At 56.5% G+C, this 14,700-nt stretch overlaps 1 protein-coding gene across 3 annotated transcripts in view; it reads right to left on the bottom strand.

Annotated features, from left to right (window-relative positions):
• The window catches only part of DPP9 (dipeptidyl peptidase 9), a 38,615-nt gene that overhangs the window by 10,714 nt on the left and 13,201 nt on the right, over positions 1–14,700 (bottom strand). For 2 of the 3 annotated variants that reach the window (XM_043911897.1, XM_043911898.1), the window contains exons 5-14: positions 13,977–14,089; positions 12,749–12,922; positions 12,317–12,485; positions 11,449–11,562; positions 9,021–9,149; positions 7,477–7,538; positions 5,824–5,924; positions 4,745–4,922; positions 4,343–4,505; positions 2,389–2,468 (exon numbers count right to left, since the gene is read on the bottom strand). In XM_043911897.1, the coding sequence (XP_043767832.1) occupies positions 2,389–2,468; positions 4,343–4,505; positions 4,745–4,922; positions 5,824–5,924; positions 7,477–7,538; positions 9,021–9,149; positions 11,449–11,562; positions 12,317–12,485; positions 12,749–12,922; positions 13,977–14,089 (1,283 nt within the window). The remainder of the gene's footprint in view (positions 1–2,388; positions 2,469–4,342; positions 4,506–4,744; positions 4,923–5,823; positions 5,925–7,476; positions 7,539–9,020; positions 9,150–11,448; positions 11,563–12,316; positions 12,486–12,748; positions 12,923–13,976; positions 14,090–14,700) is intronic. The other variant, XR_006342658.1, reaches the window with a different exon arrangement.

Here is a 14,700-nt window from a genome sequence, read left to right as displayed (position 1 = left end):
GCTGGAGAACTGTCTGGGAGACGGTCCTGGATCCCGTGGGGAAGAAGCCCACTCCACTAGAGCTGGGCTAACCACATGTCCTTGGTCCGACTTGGAATCAGAACTCCCAGTCTGGACAGCTCCTTCCAGGCGGGCCCAGAGCCGCCGGAGGGGGACTGAAGGTCTACAGTGTGGGGGTACCGAGGCTGAGGGAGAGCCTGTCCTGGGTCCAGCAGCCCCCAGTCCTGGTCCCTGGTGGGGACAGCCCACCCTCTGACCCAAGTGCTCAGGGTTAAGAAGTGTTAACTCCCTGCCCTGCTATTTCCCAGAGGAAAAGCCCATCAGACCTGGGCGTGGTTCTCAGGCAGTGACCTCAGGAGGAGGAAGAAAGAACCTCGTTCTGGGGACGGAAGAGGCACTGCCTTGCGGGGCTGACCGTGCAGCAGATGTTCTGAACAGGCCTTTGTGCCTGGGGACTGCTCCCAAGGATGGCAGTGGAGGGGCAAATTCCAGATGAAGGCACAGCGATGCCCCAAGTGCTCTTCAGATGAGAGAGCTGACAGCCAGAATGTCCTAAAGACAGGCTGGCTCCACTTTTACAGAACACCTCCCTGGGGCCACAAGAAGCCGTGCAACCCTACAAACCCTCTAAAATACTCATGTTCCTGTGCAAACAGGAAAGACCTATAGTGATTCCCCACTGTGGTCACTTCTGAGGACGGAGGCAGGTCATGGGGGCCTGGGGTGAGGATGGAAGGGGACCGTATAGAGAAGTTCAATTTTTACAACAAATGCTGATATGGTGGTTGTCATGTGCTCACTGGAAAATAAATGCAGGTTTTCTGAAAATGGAGGATGTCATCAGAAAATCCCAAACCACCTGTAGTTAAGTCGTGTGCTGGTTTTGTCACCAAGACTCTGCGAGAAGCTGTGTGGGTGGGAAGGAGGGTCTGCAGGTGAGGGACCCACTCAAGACCCGGGACACAAGGGTGGAGCATGTGGCTGTGGGCAGGGACGGCAAAGGGCATTCTTTCCTTTTTTCTTTCTTAAAATGTTGCTTTTTTATTTTAAAGAAAATTTCTAGGTAAAAAGATAGGGTGTGCAGAGGGTTAAACTTTGACCACGAAGAAAAGTTTTGTTTTTTTTTTTCCAGCCATGAGCAGGGCATGTGGGATCTTAGTTCCCCTACCAGGGACTGAACCCAGGCCCTGGCAGAGACAGCACTGAGTCCTAACCACTGGACCACCCAGCAAGTCCCGAGAGAAAGATTTTAATACTGTCCTGTGTGTCTGCCAGCTGCTAAAGGCCTTCAAAATACTTTAAAGCAGGGTTCTCACCTGGGGCACTCGCACCCTGGGCCATTTGGCAGCCACTGGACACATCTGTGGTCATCACAGCTGGGGTGGGGGCCAGGGAGGCTGCTCCACACCCACAGTGCCCACAGTTGCCCCGAGTGTCCACAGCACTGAGGGAGATACTGCTGTGGAGATGGGAGGGTTGGAGCTGTTTGATGGCCACATGTCACAGCAAGGAAACCCAGTCTTAGTGCCTGGCTGGCTGGGCCAAGTGAGGCCATGAGCCCAGGGGTGCCTCCAGCAAGACTCAAGCACAGCAGAGCCACCCAGTAGGGACAGCTGTGGTCCCACTGTCATGGGCACAGTGCCTTACATTATTCCTTACATTACATTCCAAGTCGGACTGCTATTTTCTACCGTATAAACAGTGCACATCTGTGCGCTAACCCGGGTGTGCCTTGGGTGCTCTTGCCTAGAATGGGGGCTGTCAGGTCAAATGAAGTGCAGGTTGACACTGTAATGGATGCCCTCTCTGCCCCCTGCCCAGGAGTGCCCAGACCCCTTCTCTTGGCAGCACACAGGCCACCCAGCTCTGGGCTTTAAAAAGGTTGGCCTACATCTCCTCTTGGGCACTTGGACAGTTTAGGTCTGTCTGAGTCTTTGGACCAGGAGACCTTTATAAAAGCTGGGAGGGCGGGAGGGCTCCAGGATGTCTGATTAAGGGGTCTCTCCATAAAATCAAGAATTCTGCAGACCTGGCCCCCAGTGATGAATGCAGGGTGGTTCCACGGTGGGCCCCACCATTGTCCACAGGTATCTTCATGCAGCCAAAGGAGGCCAAGTGGACACTCCTGGTGGCAGGGAGAATGGGCCAGGCCCCAACCACCAGGATCCAACAAAGGAAACACAGACAACCCTGCTTCCGGACCCAGGATCTCCTGCTGGTGGGAAGTGCAGCCCCCATGGCCCTGAGTTGCAGAGCAAGAGCAGGTGGCCAGGTGGGGGGCGTGGGGGTGGAGGAGAAGCCACAGGTCTAAGGGTCTGAAGGGGTCAGGACTGTGTGTGTGTGTCTGTGCACGTGTATGTATACAGGTGTGTGTGGAGACTCGGGTACCTTGGAGCCGTGCCTCGCCAAAACCTCCCACTCGCCGCTGGTCAGTGCGATCTCCTCCTTGATGGGGCATTTAAATTCATCTGGAAGGATAGGAAAAGAGGTGAAAGGGGCCCAGGGAAGCTGTGACGCGGACTCAAAGCACAAAATGGACTCACTGCAAAGCCCAGGCAGCTGGGGGACAGGCATGTGGAACAGCCGGGCCCCCAGCATGGGACGCAGACCTGAGATCGGCATTTTTATCAAAAACATCCAATTTTCAGGACTTCCCTGGCTGCCCAGTGGTTAGGACTCTGAGCTTCTCCTGACTCCAAGCTTCCACTGCAGGCGGTGTAGATTTGATTCCTTGTCAGGGAACTATTAATAAGATTCCACATGCAGACTGATAAGGCCAAAAAAAAAAAAACGGCGCCCAATTTTAGAACCCTGCGGGCCAAACCACCTCCTTCCAGGCCTTGGACTTGTGACTGGTTAGGACAGGTTGGGAACCAGGTCTTGACTAAACTCTGGGACTAAGCAAAGGCTCAGTGGAATTACAGTAGGTTTTTTGGGGTTTTTTTTTGGGGGGGGGGGTAGGTATCTCCTTTTTTATACATTTATTTACTTATTTTTGGTCGTGCTTGGTGTTTGTTGCTACACGTGGGTCCTCTCTAGTTGTGGTCAGCGGGCTTCTCATTGTGTTGAGAAGTACGGGCTCCAGGGCACACAGGCTTAGTTGCTCCGCAGCATGTGGAATCCTCCTGACCCAGGGATTGAACCTGTGTCCCCTGCATTGGCAGGTAGATTCTCAACGACTAGACCACCAGGGAAGTCCTCGCTTTAGAGTTCTTATCAGGTAAATAACAATATGTAATGTTTCTTGCCATGTGTTAGAAATTTTATATTAAAAACAGTTTATGAGCAGTGGTTACAGGTCTTTTCTATTCTCTTGGGTCTGAAGCAAACTACTGTCAACGTCTCCTATGGAGGGTCAGACGTCCCCACACAGATCCACAGGGTGTACAGAACAGAGACCTGGGCTGAGCGGCCATCACCAGAGGACCCAGGAGAGACAGACACTCCTCTGCCCCTCACTCACTGCGAGGTGGGTGCACCACTGCCTGCCCCCACACCTTCCCCGATGCCTTCACTGCTGGGCCCACATGGGGAGCCGAGTTGCACAGGCCTCCTCTGGGGCTGGTGGCCCTGCCGATGATGCACTGCTCCGGCTCTATAGCCTCTGTGCCTCTTGTTACCAAGCCGCCCCGAGACCCCCAGCGGGCCTGGGTGATGGCACAGCCTGCTGGTTCCCCTGCCTTGCTCCAACTCACTCTGAGCTCCTGAGCCTTCTGGGTTCAAGCCCATGCTTCTCACGGTCCAGAGGGTCCTACCGACCACACCAGGCCTTCCCTCCCTTGCCCCCCAACTACTCTGCACCAGCCACACGGGCCTCCTCACTGTCCCTCCCCCACACCAGGCCCGGTCCTACCCCCCAAGGCCTTTGCACCGGCTGGGCTCTCTGCCTGGAGCACTGTGCGGCCACCTCTGCTACAGGTCTCTGCCCTGTGTCACGTTATCCACTGATGTGCTCCAGGCCTCCTGGTGCCTTTCACAGTCTCTGGATGTCTGCCTGCCTCCCCTCTACAGCAGAGATGTCCACACTTGTCTCTTTCTACAGTGACCCTCCCTGTGTGCAAGGCAGGGCAGCTTCTCCTATAAAGGGTCAGATGGTACACAAAGGGCCTTGGTACACAAAGGGCCTTGGCATGCAGTCGGTGCTGGATGAAGCCTGCTGCCAAAAGAAACAGTCGTGGCTGTGACAGCCCTTCCAGACCAGGAACGGCATTAGGAAAGGCCAGTCTCTTAATCATAAACACCCACTCCCTGTGGGGTGGGACCCGTGAAAAAGCTATGCACTGAACCACCTGCTTGAACCGCAGGCAAGAGTGGTGAGTAAGTATCAGTTGGGCTTGCTCACCTTCCCCAGGGCTGAAGGGCTGGGTCCAGTCGTAGCCGCCGGGCTGCAGGACAGCGGTGACTTTGTACAGGTGGCAGAAGCCAGTCTTGCACTCGTTGGCGCGGATGAAGCAGAGCTCGTCCTCTCCCTCTGCTTGGGGGAAGGGGTAGAAGATGTCGTGAACCTGTCCGGGCAGAGAGGGGACATGTCATAAGTGGGGGCTGTGGCAGGAGTGGGTGGGGGGAAACTTGGGCTGTGTCTCTTTGACAAAGGGGAGGCTTGGACAGCCAGGCCAGAGGGCGGTCCCCGCCAACCCTCCCTCCTGAGCTGGCTTCTCCACATTGAGGAGCTGGGGACCTGGGCGCGGGGACATGGGAAACCAGGAGGTGCGGTAGGACAGAGCCTGCACACCCCAGCTCTTACATTGATCCACACGTCGGTGACCTCCTCATATACCACGTATGGCTGGACATCCCTGGGCACAGCCCTGGCGAAGGCTGCCCGCTGCTCCTCGTTGTCAGTGGTAGGGATGAACAGGGCTGGGGGCAGGAGGACCAGCTGGAGGTGCTGCTGGGGCCGGTCTAGGAACATGGCCCAGGCGCTGGAGGGCGAGATGGGAGGACGGGAAGCTCAGGGCCCGGTGCAGGCCAGCTGGGGCCAGACGCCCCCTGCCCGTCCATGTGCATGATCAGAATGGCTCCTCCTGTCGGCTTCAGGGACACAAGCAAGTGACTACGCAGCACATAAAGCCTCCCTGGCTGGCAGGCATGCCCAGGAGGGAGACGGGGGTGGTGGGGAGGGGGGTGGGGTGGGTGCTGACAAAACTGAACGATCCAGCTGTTCTGCAAACACCTTGCATCACTGGTGAACTTAGGCGACTTCTGCCAAATCTTCAGCCCTTATTTGTCCTTTGTTTCATATCTTGCTCTAAGTGGACAGTTAGTTTAAATCTTTTTTCTGTTTGTTTCTTTTTTTGTCGCAATGCACAGCATGCAGAATCTTAGTTCTCAGACCAGGGATTGAACCCTTGCCCTCTTGCAGTGAAAGTGCGGAGTCCTAACCACTGGACCACCAGGGAAGTCCCAACTTCAATGTATTGTAAACAAAGATCTGTTGGGGTCAGAGATGGAAAAGTTGACTCTCAACAGAAAGACAGACCAGATACCCTCATCACGGGCCACTGTTCCTTTCTCAACTACTCAACCCTGCCTGTGTGGGGTGAGTGGCCACAGAGGTGTGGCCATGTGCCAATAAAGCTTTATCTCTGGACACTGAAATATGGCTTTCCTATCATTTCCATGTGATGAAATACTCCTCTTTGGACCCCCGGCCCCCGCATCACTGGAAAACGGAAAAGCCATTCTTACAAGCTGCATGGTGATAGGCAGCCGACCAGGTCTGGTCCCCGGGTGTGCTTTGGGGCTCTGGTGTAGTGTGTCTGCCCCAACCCAGGACAGAAGTGACTGTGAGGGGTATCCTGGACTCTGAGGGATGACACTCACTACTTGCCGTCCTGGGTCCAGCCGGCCCTGGCGAGGTACTCGACCTTCGGGAAGAGCAAGCTGAATGGCTGCACCAGCTCCTTCTCCTGCGTCGACACAATCTAAAGGGGAACAGACAGACATGGGTTACCATCCAGCCTGGCCATGTGCTGCCACTGCTGTGAGGCGCTGTAACTCCCCAAAACCACACACTGAAGCCCTAACTCCTGGGACCCAAGGAGGGAGCCTGACTTGGAAACAGGGCAGTTACAGATGTAATCAGTTAAGATGAGGTCATACTGGGGTGTGGGGGCCCAAACCCACAAGATGAGTATCCTTATAAAAAGGGGAGATGTGTACACAGGCTCCACGCATCCCGTCTTGTGACATGATGCAGGGAGAAGGTGGCATCCCCAGGCCTCGGATAGCCAGGGACAGGTCTTTTGCCAGGTCTCTGGAGGAAGAAGCCCTGTCAACACTTTAGTTTCAGGCCTTCAGCCTCCAGAACAAATGACAGACTGAAGCCTCCCAGGGGTCTCTGCTATGACAGCCTGTTGACTGGAAACCAAGGGTTCTGGCATGGCTGTTGCTGAAGAGCCAGGTGGCCTTGGGCAAGACAAGCCTCTGGTCCCTGTGGCTTCCTGGCGGTGACACAAGGCTAGCGGGGCATCTCCTGGGGAGGGTGGATGGGAGAGAGGCCAGCAGGGCCCAGCACATCCCACACTCAGGCGTGCCCCCAACCTCTGCATCCCCCAGCTGTGGGTTAGTGGGCAAAACCTCCCAGCCATCTCAGGACCCTGCTCGTCTCAGGGGGGCCTGGAACCATTTGCAACAGCTGGTGGGGCTCGGCAAAGCCGCTTAGCACAGGTCCCTGGAGGATCCACCAGAACATTCCGGTCAGGAGTGGGGAAGGGGTTTGGTTGGTTAGGTCCTACTCGTGCCCAAACCAAAACCAACCCCTAGATCGTGAAAATAAATGTAGTTTATCTCAGGCATTTTTCTGAAACATTACATAAGAAGCCATTCTGGCTAAAATACGAAGGGGCTTCCCAGCTCACCAGCCTGCTCTGATCTCTGCCATGAGGAGCACCACCCAACATCCTCACGTGGAGTTGGGTATCCCCCCCTCCCACCCTTCTCCCCACAGCCTCCTCTGCCCTCCTGGCTATGGATCCTGAAGAGTGACTCCCTGGGTGATGATGACCCCCATCCAGGCTGACTAGGTGATGGAGAGAAGGATCCCAGAACACTGATGCATCTGCTGAGGTGACGGATAAGGAACTGCCCAGAGGCGGGGGCGGGGGTACCCTTGGTCTAAGGTCAGGTCCACCAGGTGACTGCACCCCCGCTCCCTGGATTCTCTGTTCCAGAAGCTCTGCAAGCCACTACCTTTCTGGGCAGCCCAACCCCTGCAGGGCCTCCGCTCGAAGCTCACTCACAGGGGTCCCCTCTCCGCACCTCAGGGCCACTCGCTGTCTGAGTCCAGGTTTAGGGTGATGGGTGGAAGGGTGCGGCCTGGAAGCCGGGGCTCCGGGTGGAGCCTCTTTTGAGTTCAGTTGGCCAGAGAAGCACCTGACCTGAAATGGGGGTGAGGGGCCACCTGATCTCCCAGCTCAGACCCCGGCTTCCCCTCCTCATCTGGACACTTCTTCCAGGCACCCCGGCCACACTTACCTTGCCCTGACTGTCGGTCTGGAACTCAGCCAGTTTCAAGGCAATCTTGGGGTTCTTGCTGCCTGCAGAAATGAGAGCGAGGTGGACCTGGCAGGTGGACCAAGAGGGCTGACAGCAGGAGTTGGGGCAGAGGCTGGCAGCAGGGGGTTCAGGTGATGCTCACGGGCTGTGACCCAGCTGACATGGGGGGAGGGAAGGCACCAACTGTCCAAAGGTCCCTCTGTGGGTGTGTCACCCTCTCTGGCCTGGGGAACAAAGGCCGCCAGGCAGGACTGACTGTGAGCCTGGACCATGGTCCCAATGGGGACGTGGCTACATCTTTGCTGTGTAAGAACAGAGATCAGACCTGGGCTGGTCGGGGATCACGGGGGGACACAAGACAGGAGGAAGACATCTCCCTGCCTTGGGAGACCCTGAAAGCAGCTGGGTGTAAAGACGGCACATGCCCCTAATGAAAGCACCCATGACGCAGAAACAGGGCCCATGTCTGGCGACAGCTGGTACTCAGCAGTCAGGAGGCAGGCAGCCTATAGGCTGGGGCGGCCGAGACAGGCTCTCCAGGGCAGGATTCAGTTCCTATGACATGTCTCAGCTCTGGCCTCATGGCTCTAGCACTCTGGCAGGTGATATCTTGGAGCTCTGCTTCCTCACCTTTCCAGCAATGGAAGGGAAAGACTGACCTCCCCATTCATACCAGGGCCTGGAAGTTTCCCCAGGAAGGCTCTGCCTAGCACGGCCCACAGTCGGCAGGAACAAGTCTATCAGAGGCTTCCACGGGGGCCCCGAAGATGCTAAACCTGGCCTGCATGAGTATCTTGTATGGCTCACCAAGTTCGTTTTTCTTTTTTAAAATTGTGTGACTGCGCCTAGCATGGCATGTGGGATCTTAGCTCTCCAACCAGGGATCGAACCTGCACCCCCTTGCATTAGAAGGCAAAGTCTTAACCACTGGACGCCAGGGAAGTCCTCCTAAAAGTATTTTTAAATAATTTGAGACATGTTTAAGAACTGGTAGATTTCTGGGTTCAGTGGTTAAGACTCGGAGCTTCCAATGCAGGGGGTGCAGGTTCAATCCCTGGTTGGGGGGCTAAGATCCCACAAGCCTCTTGGCCAAAAACTGAAATATAAAACAGAAGCAATGTTATAAAAAAATTCAATAAAAACTTTAAAAATGGTCCACATTAAAAAAAATAAATTGGGAGATTTCATGGGTGAGTCTGGATTTCTGGCTTCTCTTGAGACACGGGGCAAACTCTGTACTCTCACAGGCAGTGAGCGTCCCCAACGCCGTCAGAGGGGCCACACCCTCCACTACCTCCCCAGGGCTCCCGTTGTCTCCTGGGCCCCAAGGCAGGACACCAGTCACCTCTGATGGTGGCGCTGACCCGGCTGTTGTTCCCGAGCCCAGCCTGCTTCTCTGGGTCTATCCCTGCCTGGGTCCTGTGGGCCCATCCTGGTTGGTGCCTTACCATGTTCCAAGAGGCTTCAGACATCTCCGAGCTGCCCTGACCTATCCTGGGCCCTGACCTATCCCAGGCCCTCACCTGTCCGGGGGTACCGGTAGGAGTCCGTCTTCCTTTCCTCCAGTGCAGGGGAGGGCACGTGGATGATCTCCACCTCAGACTCATCCACTTCCTCGTACAGGATCCGCAGTGTCTTGTAGCCTTCTGACCCTGGGAAGGAGCGCGGTACCTGCTGAGGGTGCCAGGCATTCCCCTGCTGTCCCCCACCCCTGCCCACACAGGACTCTGCCCCTCCACGGTGGGGCCCAGACACCCAAAGTTGCCAATGCCTCCACCTAGGATATCCAGTCTCCAAGCTGTGATGTCCAAGCTGCCCCATCTGTGGGACTTGGTCACACCCACCCAAGCAGACCAGCACTCAGGGCTGGGGCAAGAAAGGGTGACATGAACATTGTCACAAGAAGGAAGCGAGTAGCCAGGAGCTGCTGGCTTAGCAAGCGGCATGGGGGCTGCCAGTGCCAAGGTCAAGGGGACGGAGCCCACAGCCACTGCTTTCTCAGTTGCTGAGAAGGGTCCCCTCTGCATGTTATACCCTCGTCTAACTCGCTAGGGTGGACCAACAACATCCGTCAAATGTGGTTAAGCCCCACTTGGCCTGCAGATCTCCACATCTGCTCTGTAGGGTGCTGGTTACAGCAAGCGGAGTGAGTGCCCCTGGGCTCCTGCATATGGGGGGCTTTATCTGAGGGGTTCTGAGCTGCTGAGAATAGCAGAGTAAGAACGCTGATGTCATCAAGGCCAGTGGATAACAGCAGGGGTCAATCTGTGTCCCCAAGGGACCTATGCTATGTCTGGAGACATCTGTGGTTGTCATGAAAGCTCAGGAGACCACAGCCCCCCAGAGAGAAGAAGCCCACCTCCATGCCCACAGGGATAAGGGGAGGAGACCTCATTTTACAGACCATGAAGTTCAAGGGTGGGACAGTCACCGGCTGCTGGTAGGCAGAGTCATGAGCAGAGTGACCAGACCCGACCCTGACTTCTGACCTGGAGCCCTTCTCCCTGGTGGGCCTCAGGCACACCAGGTGTTGTGATGGTGAAAATCACCGACCAGATGGAGGAGTGTGGACAGTGTCCTCCCCAGAAACATGCCGATCCCCGCCAGGTCTCAGGAGTGCCAGCAGCCTACCCAACCCTGACAATTCAACCTCTACCTGGGTGCTGGCTAGAGTGTATGGCACTGGTTTCTCCCCACTGCACAATTTTCAGGCCGATCTTGTATTCATGGTTGGACCATAAAGCTTTCTTTACAAATCAACTTAAGGAAAAGGTGAGCTGATGTAAAGGTGGGAGTGGATGGCCGATGGGGTGGTGCACGGCTACGGCGGTAGACACCAATACCTGGTCCCCAGGATCCTGGGTTTTGTGGCCCCATGCCCACTGGCACTCAGGTCAGAGGGACTCTGGGCAGCGGAGGCCTGGGCCAGTTCTGCTTATGCTGTGGAGGGTCTGACACTACTCACAGGCCCCGGAAATGACTGTTCCCTCACTCAGAAGACAGACTGTGCTCTGCTGAACAAGAGGTGACACATCCTGGCCTTAGGCAGCGCGAAGAAACACAGATACAAAAGGGCCCACTGCTCCGGCTTCTTCCTAACTCGCTGACAAAACCCATCAAACTTCCAGGTGCATGTAGCTTCAATTCACCTCTCTTCCAGCTGGGAATTTCTCCAAGGCGGGATTTTCTCTTCTTTCCTCTTTTTATTTTAAATTAATTTATAGCTGTGATGGGTCTTTACTGCTACAAATGGGCTTTCTCAAGTTTCAGCTAGTGGGGCTACTCTCTAGACACTCAAGACATCCACAGGTAGAGGACCAATTCTCTGTGTTCTGATTACAACGGACTAAATGTGTGCATCCCCCCAGAATTCAAATGGCAGATCCTAGCTCCCCACTACTCAGTGTGATGTACTGGGAAGTAGGGCCTTCGGGACGTGATCCAGTCATGAGGGTGGAGCCCTCATGAAGGGGATCAGTACCCTTACAAAAAGGAGACCCCAGAAAACTCCCTGCCCCTTCAGCACGTGAGGATAGGGAGATAAGACGGCACCCGGGAGCCAGGGAAAGTCCTTCACCAGACAACAAATCTGCCTTGGTCGTGGACTCCCAGGCCCTGCAACAGTGAGAAATAAATATCCATTGTTTATAAGCTGCCTGGCTGTGGTATTCTGTAACAGCGGCCTGAGTGTCAACAGCAAGCTGGCCAAGGCTAATATTAAATGAAAAGCGTGAAGGGTAGATTAGCACGTATACTGTGCTTCTGTTAATAGAAAAGCATTTGTAGAAGTGTGTTTATTTACTTATTTTTTGCAGCACCTTGCAGCATGAAGGATCTTAGTTCCCCAGCCAGGGATCAAACCCGCAGCCCCCGCAGTGGAAGCACAGAGGCTCAACCCCCGGATCACAGGGAAGTCCCTTGCACAAGTGTGTTTAAACCAGAGGCGCTTACCCTCCCAGGAGGCTGTGGGGCACCACCAGTAGCCAGTGAAGCGGTCAAATTCCTCCTGGATGACAAAGGTGGCCACACCCGCAGACTTGGGGTCATCGAGGACACTGGACAAGCCTGGAGGGGACACAGCCAGGTGGGAGATGAGGGTCTGGTTCAGAGGAGGGCTGCTCTCCTGGCACTGCTGATGTTGGGGGCCATCCTGGGCGCCATGGGATATAGAGCAGTATCGCCACCCCACCCACTCCATGCCAGGAACATCCTTGCCCCGCTGTGACAGCTAACAACGTCTCAGCACATGGTCAGTGTCCCAGGCACCCCAGCTGAGCGGCTCAGGCTTATCGAGAGGGCACCAGGCCCTGGGGCAGGATGGTAGGCAGGAGCAGCCACAGCCCTCAGATTTCCACCGGCTTCTGCACAGGGGTGACATCACCCGGGGCAGGCAGGGGCCTGAGGCAAGCCCGGGTCTGGTGAGCTCTGGGCTGGAAGCGTGGAGGACAAAGGGGCAGGGCTACGAAGGCTGAGATGGGCAGCATCTAGCGGGCAGGCCAGGCCCCCATGGCCTGGGTGATTCACACAGAGGAAAGCCAGGCAGCAGGACTCTGTGGGATTACTGTGGGGGTGGGGTGGGGAGTTGTGGTGGCTGGGAGACCAGGCTCTGAGCAGGTGCTCGTGGTCTGGTGGGGGTGCATGGTGGGGCAAGGGTCTCCAGCAGAAGCTGGAATGGTGGCTGTGGGGACTGACCACAAGGGAGAGCGGGTTCCCATCCGCCCCACCCTCCACACAGGGGCACAGGGAGGGGGCTGGTAGGTAGTGGTGGTGGTGTTCCATCGCCCCCGCGTCCCCCTCCCCACCGCTCGCCCGGCCTCACCCTTGTGGCAGAAGGTCAGCCTCCGCTCCTCGCCCGTCTCAATGTTGGCCACCCACAAGTCGCTGTTGTTGATAAAGGAGAAGAAGGCAGGGTCGGCAGGACAGATCTTAGGGTCCATCCGTGGCCCCGAACACTGGGTCTTGATCTCCAGGGGCTTCATGGGGGACACCTGCAGACAGAGAGGCCTGGCTCAGTGGGGCAGGAGGCCCCAGCCATTCCCCCGCCCTCCCCACCAGCAAGTGCGGCTCACCATGAAGCCATTCCTGCCGCCGTCCCCCCCAACGCCCTCCCCACCAGCGAGCACGGCTCACCACGAAGCCATTCCTGCCGCCGTCCCCCCCAACGCTCTCCCCACCAGCGAGCATGGCTCACCACGAAGCCATTCCTGCCGCCGTCCCCCCAACGCCCTCCCCACCAGCGAGCACAGCTCACCATGAAGCCATTCTTGCCACCATCCCGGCAGTGGAAGAGGCTATTGCTGGCCTGGAAAAGGAAGAGGCCGCTCTCGCTGTGGAAGTCGTAGGAGGTGATGCCGAAGACGCCCAGGCGTTTCCGCTCCCGCAGCAGTTCCTCCTCCCGGGAGTAGACCCCGTGGTGCGGCGTGGCCTGAGGACACAAGGGGGACATCAGTGTCAGCAGCCGAGGCCCCGGCCCCCTTTCCCCACCAACTCTCTCCCAGACAGATAGGGCCTGGCCCCCAACCAGTGCCACCCTACAGACCCCCACCCTCTGTCCTGGATCACAGCCCCTTCCTGTGAGAACATTTGAGCTAGTTCCACCCACCACCACATGTTCCCACTCTGTGCAGGGGAAGGGACGGGCAGATTCAGGACCACCCAGATGCCTGACCTGGGGTGGGAGGGCAGCAGGCGGGTGAGCAGGTGCTCTATGGGGGACACCATGCAGCTGCCCCATGAAGAATTCTGAACACCACATGGTAATTCAGAGAAACATTAAAAGGAAGAAACACATTTTTATTTTTTAAATTTCTTTTTCTCTGGCCATGCTGCGAGGTGTGCAGGATCTTAGTCCCCCAACTAGATATCGACCCTTTGCCCCCTGCAGTGGAAGCGTGGAGTCCTAACCACTAGACCGCAGAAGGGAGATCCCAGAAATGTGTTTTTAAAGAGCAGAATCCAAAGCAAAATGAACACACACACACCCCCTCCCCCGCTGCAAGGAAAGCCATGCAAATAGGAGTTGGTGAGCCTGGCAACTTCTGTCCAGGACAGGCAACAAGCAAAGGGAAGAGGGCTGCATGGGTCCTCTCCCTGGAGTACTGTCATATATTTATGATCCAAAAGCAGTCAATGTCAACCAGTACAAACGGCACTCTCCCTGCTCACCAGCCACATCCTCTTTGGAAGCGAGGTGACTTGGACCACATGGGTCATTAGCTAAACGTCTATAAAAGGGCCTCAAGCCCAAGTTATTCTCACGCTTTTGATGAGGCTTTTAAAGGGAGAGGTGCTTCCAGCCGGCACTGTCATCACAAGCCTGCGCTGCAGTTCGGGCGCCCCGGGGGGAGGGGAGGGCGGGCGTAGGGTAGGTGTCCAGGGCCGGGCACTCCTCCTGGCGGGGAAGGCTGGGACCCCTCAGAGGCCAAGTGCACCTGCCCGCCTCAGCCAGGGGGAGGGCCCGACTCAATCACGGGGCTCACCTGGAAGTGATCCAGCATCTGCTTCCACGACAGGAGCAGCAGCGCCTCCTTGCGGACCTTCCTGGGGATCTCGGAGTAGAGGAGGGAGTTCTCTCGGCTGCCATAAGGCATCCCTTGTGGGGGAAAGAAAAGCAGAGTGGCTGCCCTTGCCAACTCTAGCCTAGCCCAGCGCTAGAGGAGAGCCTCAGGTGGGACAGGCCTAGGACCCAGACTCCCCACAGCTCCTGGGGACTGGGCCTGGCTGGCTCCTCCTGCTTCTCCAGCCCCTTGGCCGCACATCCCTCCCCAGAGAATCCATAGATAGAATTTACACTGGCCAGCAGGAGCAGCAGGCTCCTCCACCTGAAATGTTAGAGCCAAATATGTCAGCCTCGGTTACTGAACAAAAAGCACCCAAGAGGACAAAAAATGGGGGGTCAGTGATCCCCGACTCCTCACAGGTTGGGCTCAGGTCGTGTATCCTGTTATACTATGGACCCTTGCAAAGGCCAGGAATTAGTCTTGGATCAGAGGAAGGGCAAAGCTCCAGAATGACAGGGAGAAGTGTATTCAGGCCCAGCCCCTCCCCCTCTGCAGTGCTGACTCCAGGTCAGTCAGCTTCTGCAGGGCCATCCTGGGCACAGGAGGGTGTGAAGCAGCCTCCCTGGCCCTACCTGCTGGATGCCAAGAGCCCCATCAGTGTGACAACCACAAGATGTCCCCAGACATGACTGAGCATCATCTC

This window comes from Cervus elaphus, chromosome 9, assembly GCF_910594005.1.
Source record: "Cervus elaphus chromosome 9, mCerEla1.1, whole genome shotgun sequence".
NCBI lineage: Eukaryota > Metazoa > Chordata > Mammalia > Artiodactyla > Cervidae > Cervus > Cervus elaphus.
Note: the sequence above shows the minus strand (reverse complement) of the source record. Positions and strands in the feature narration are given on the sequence as shown.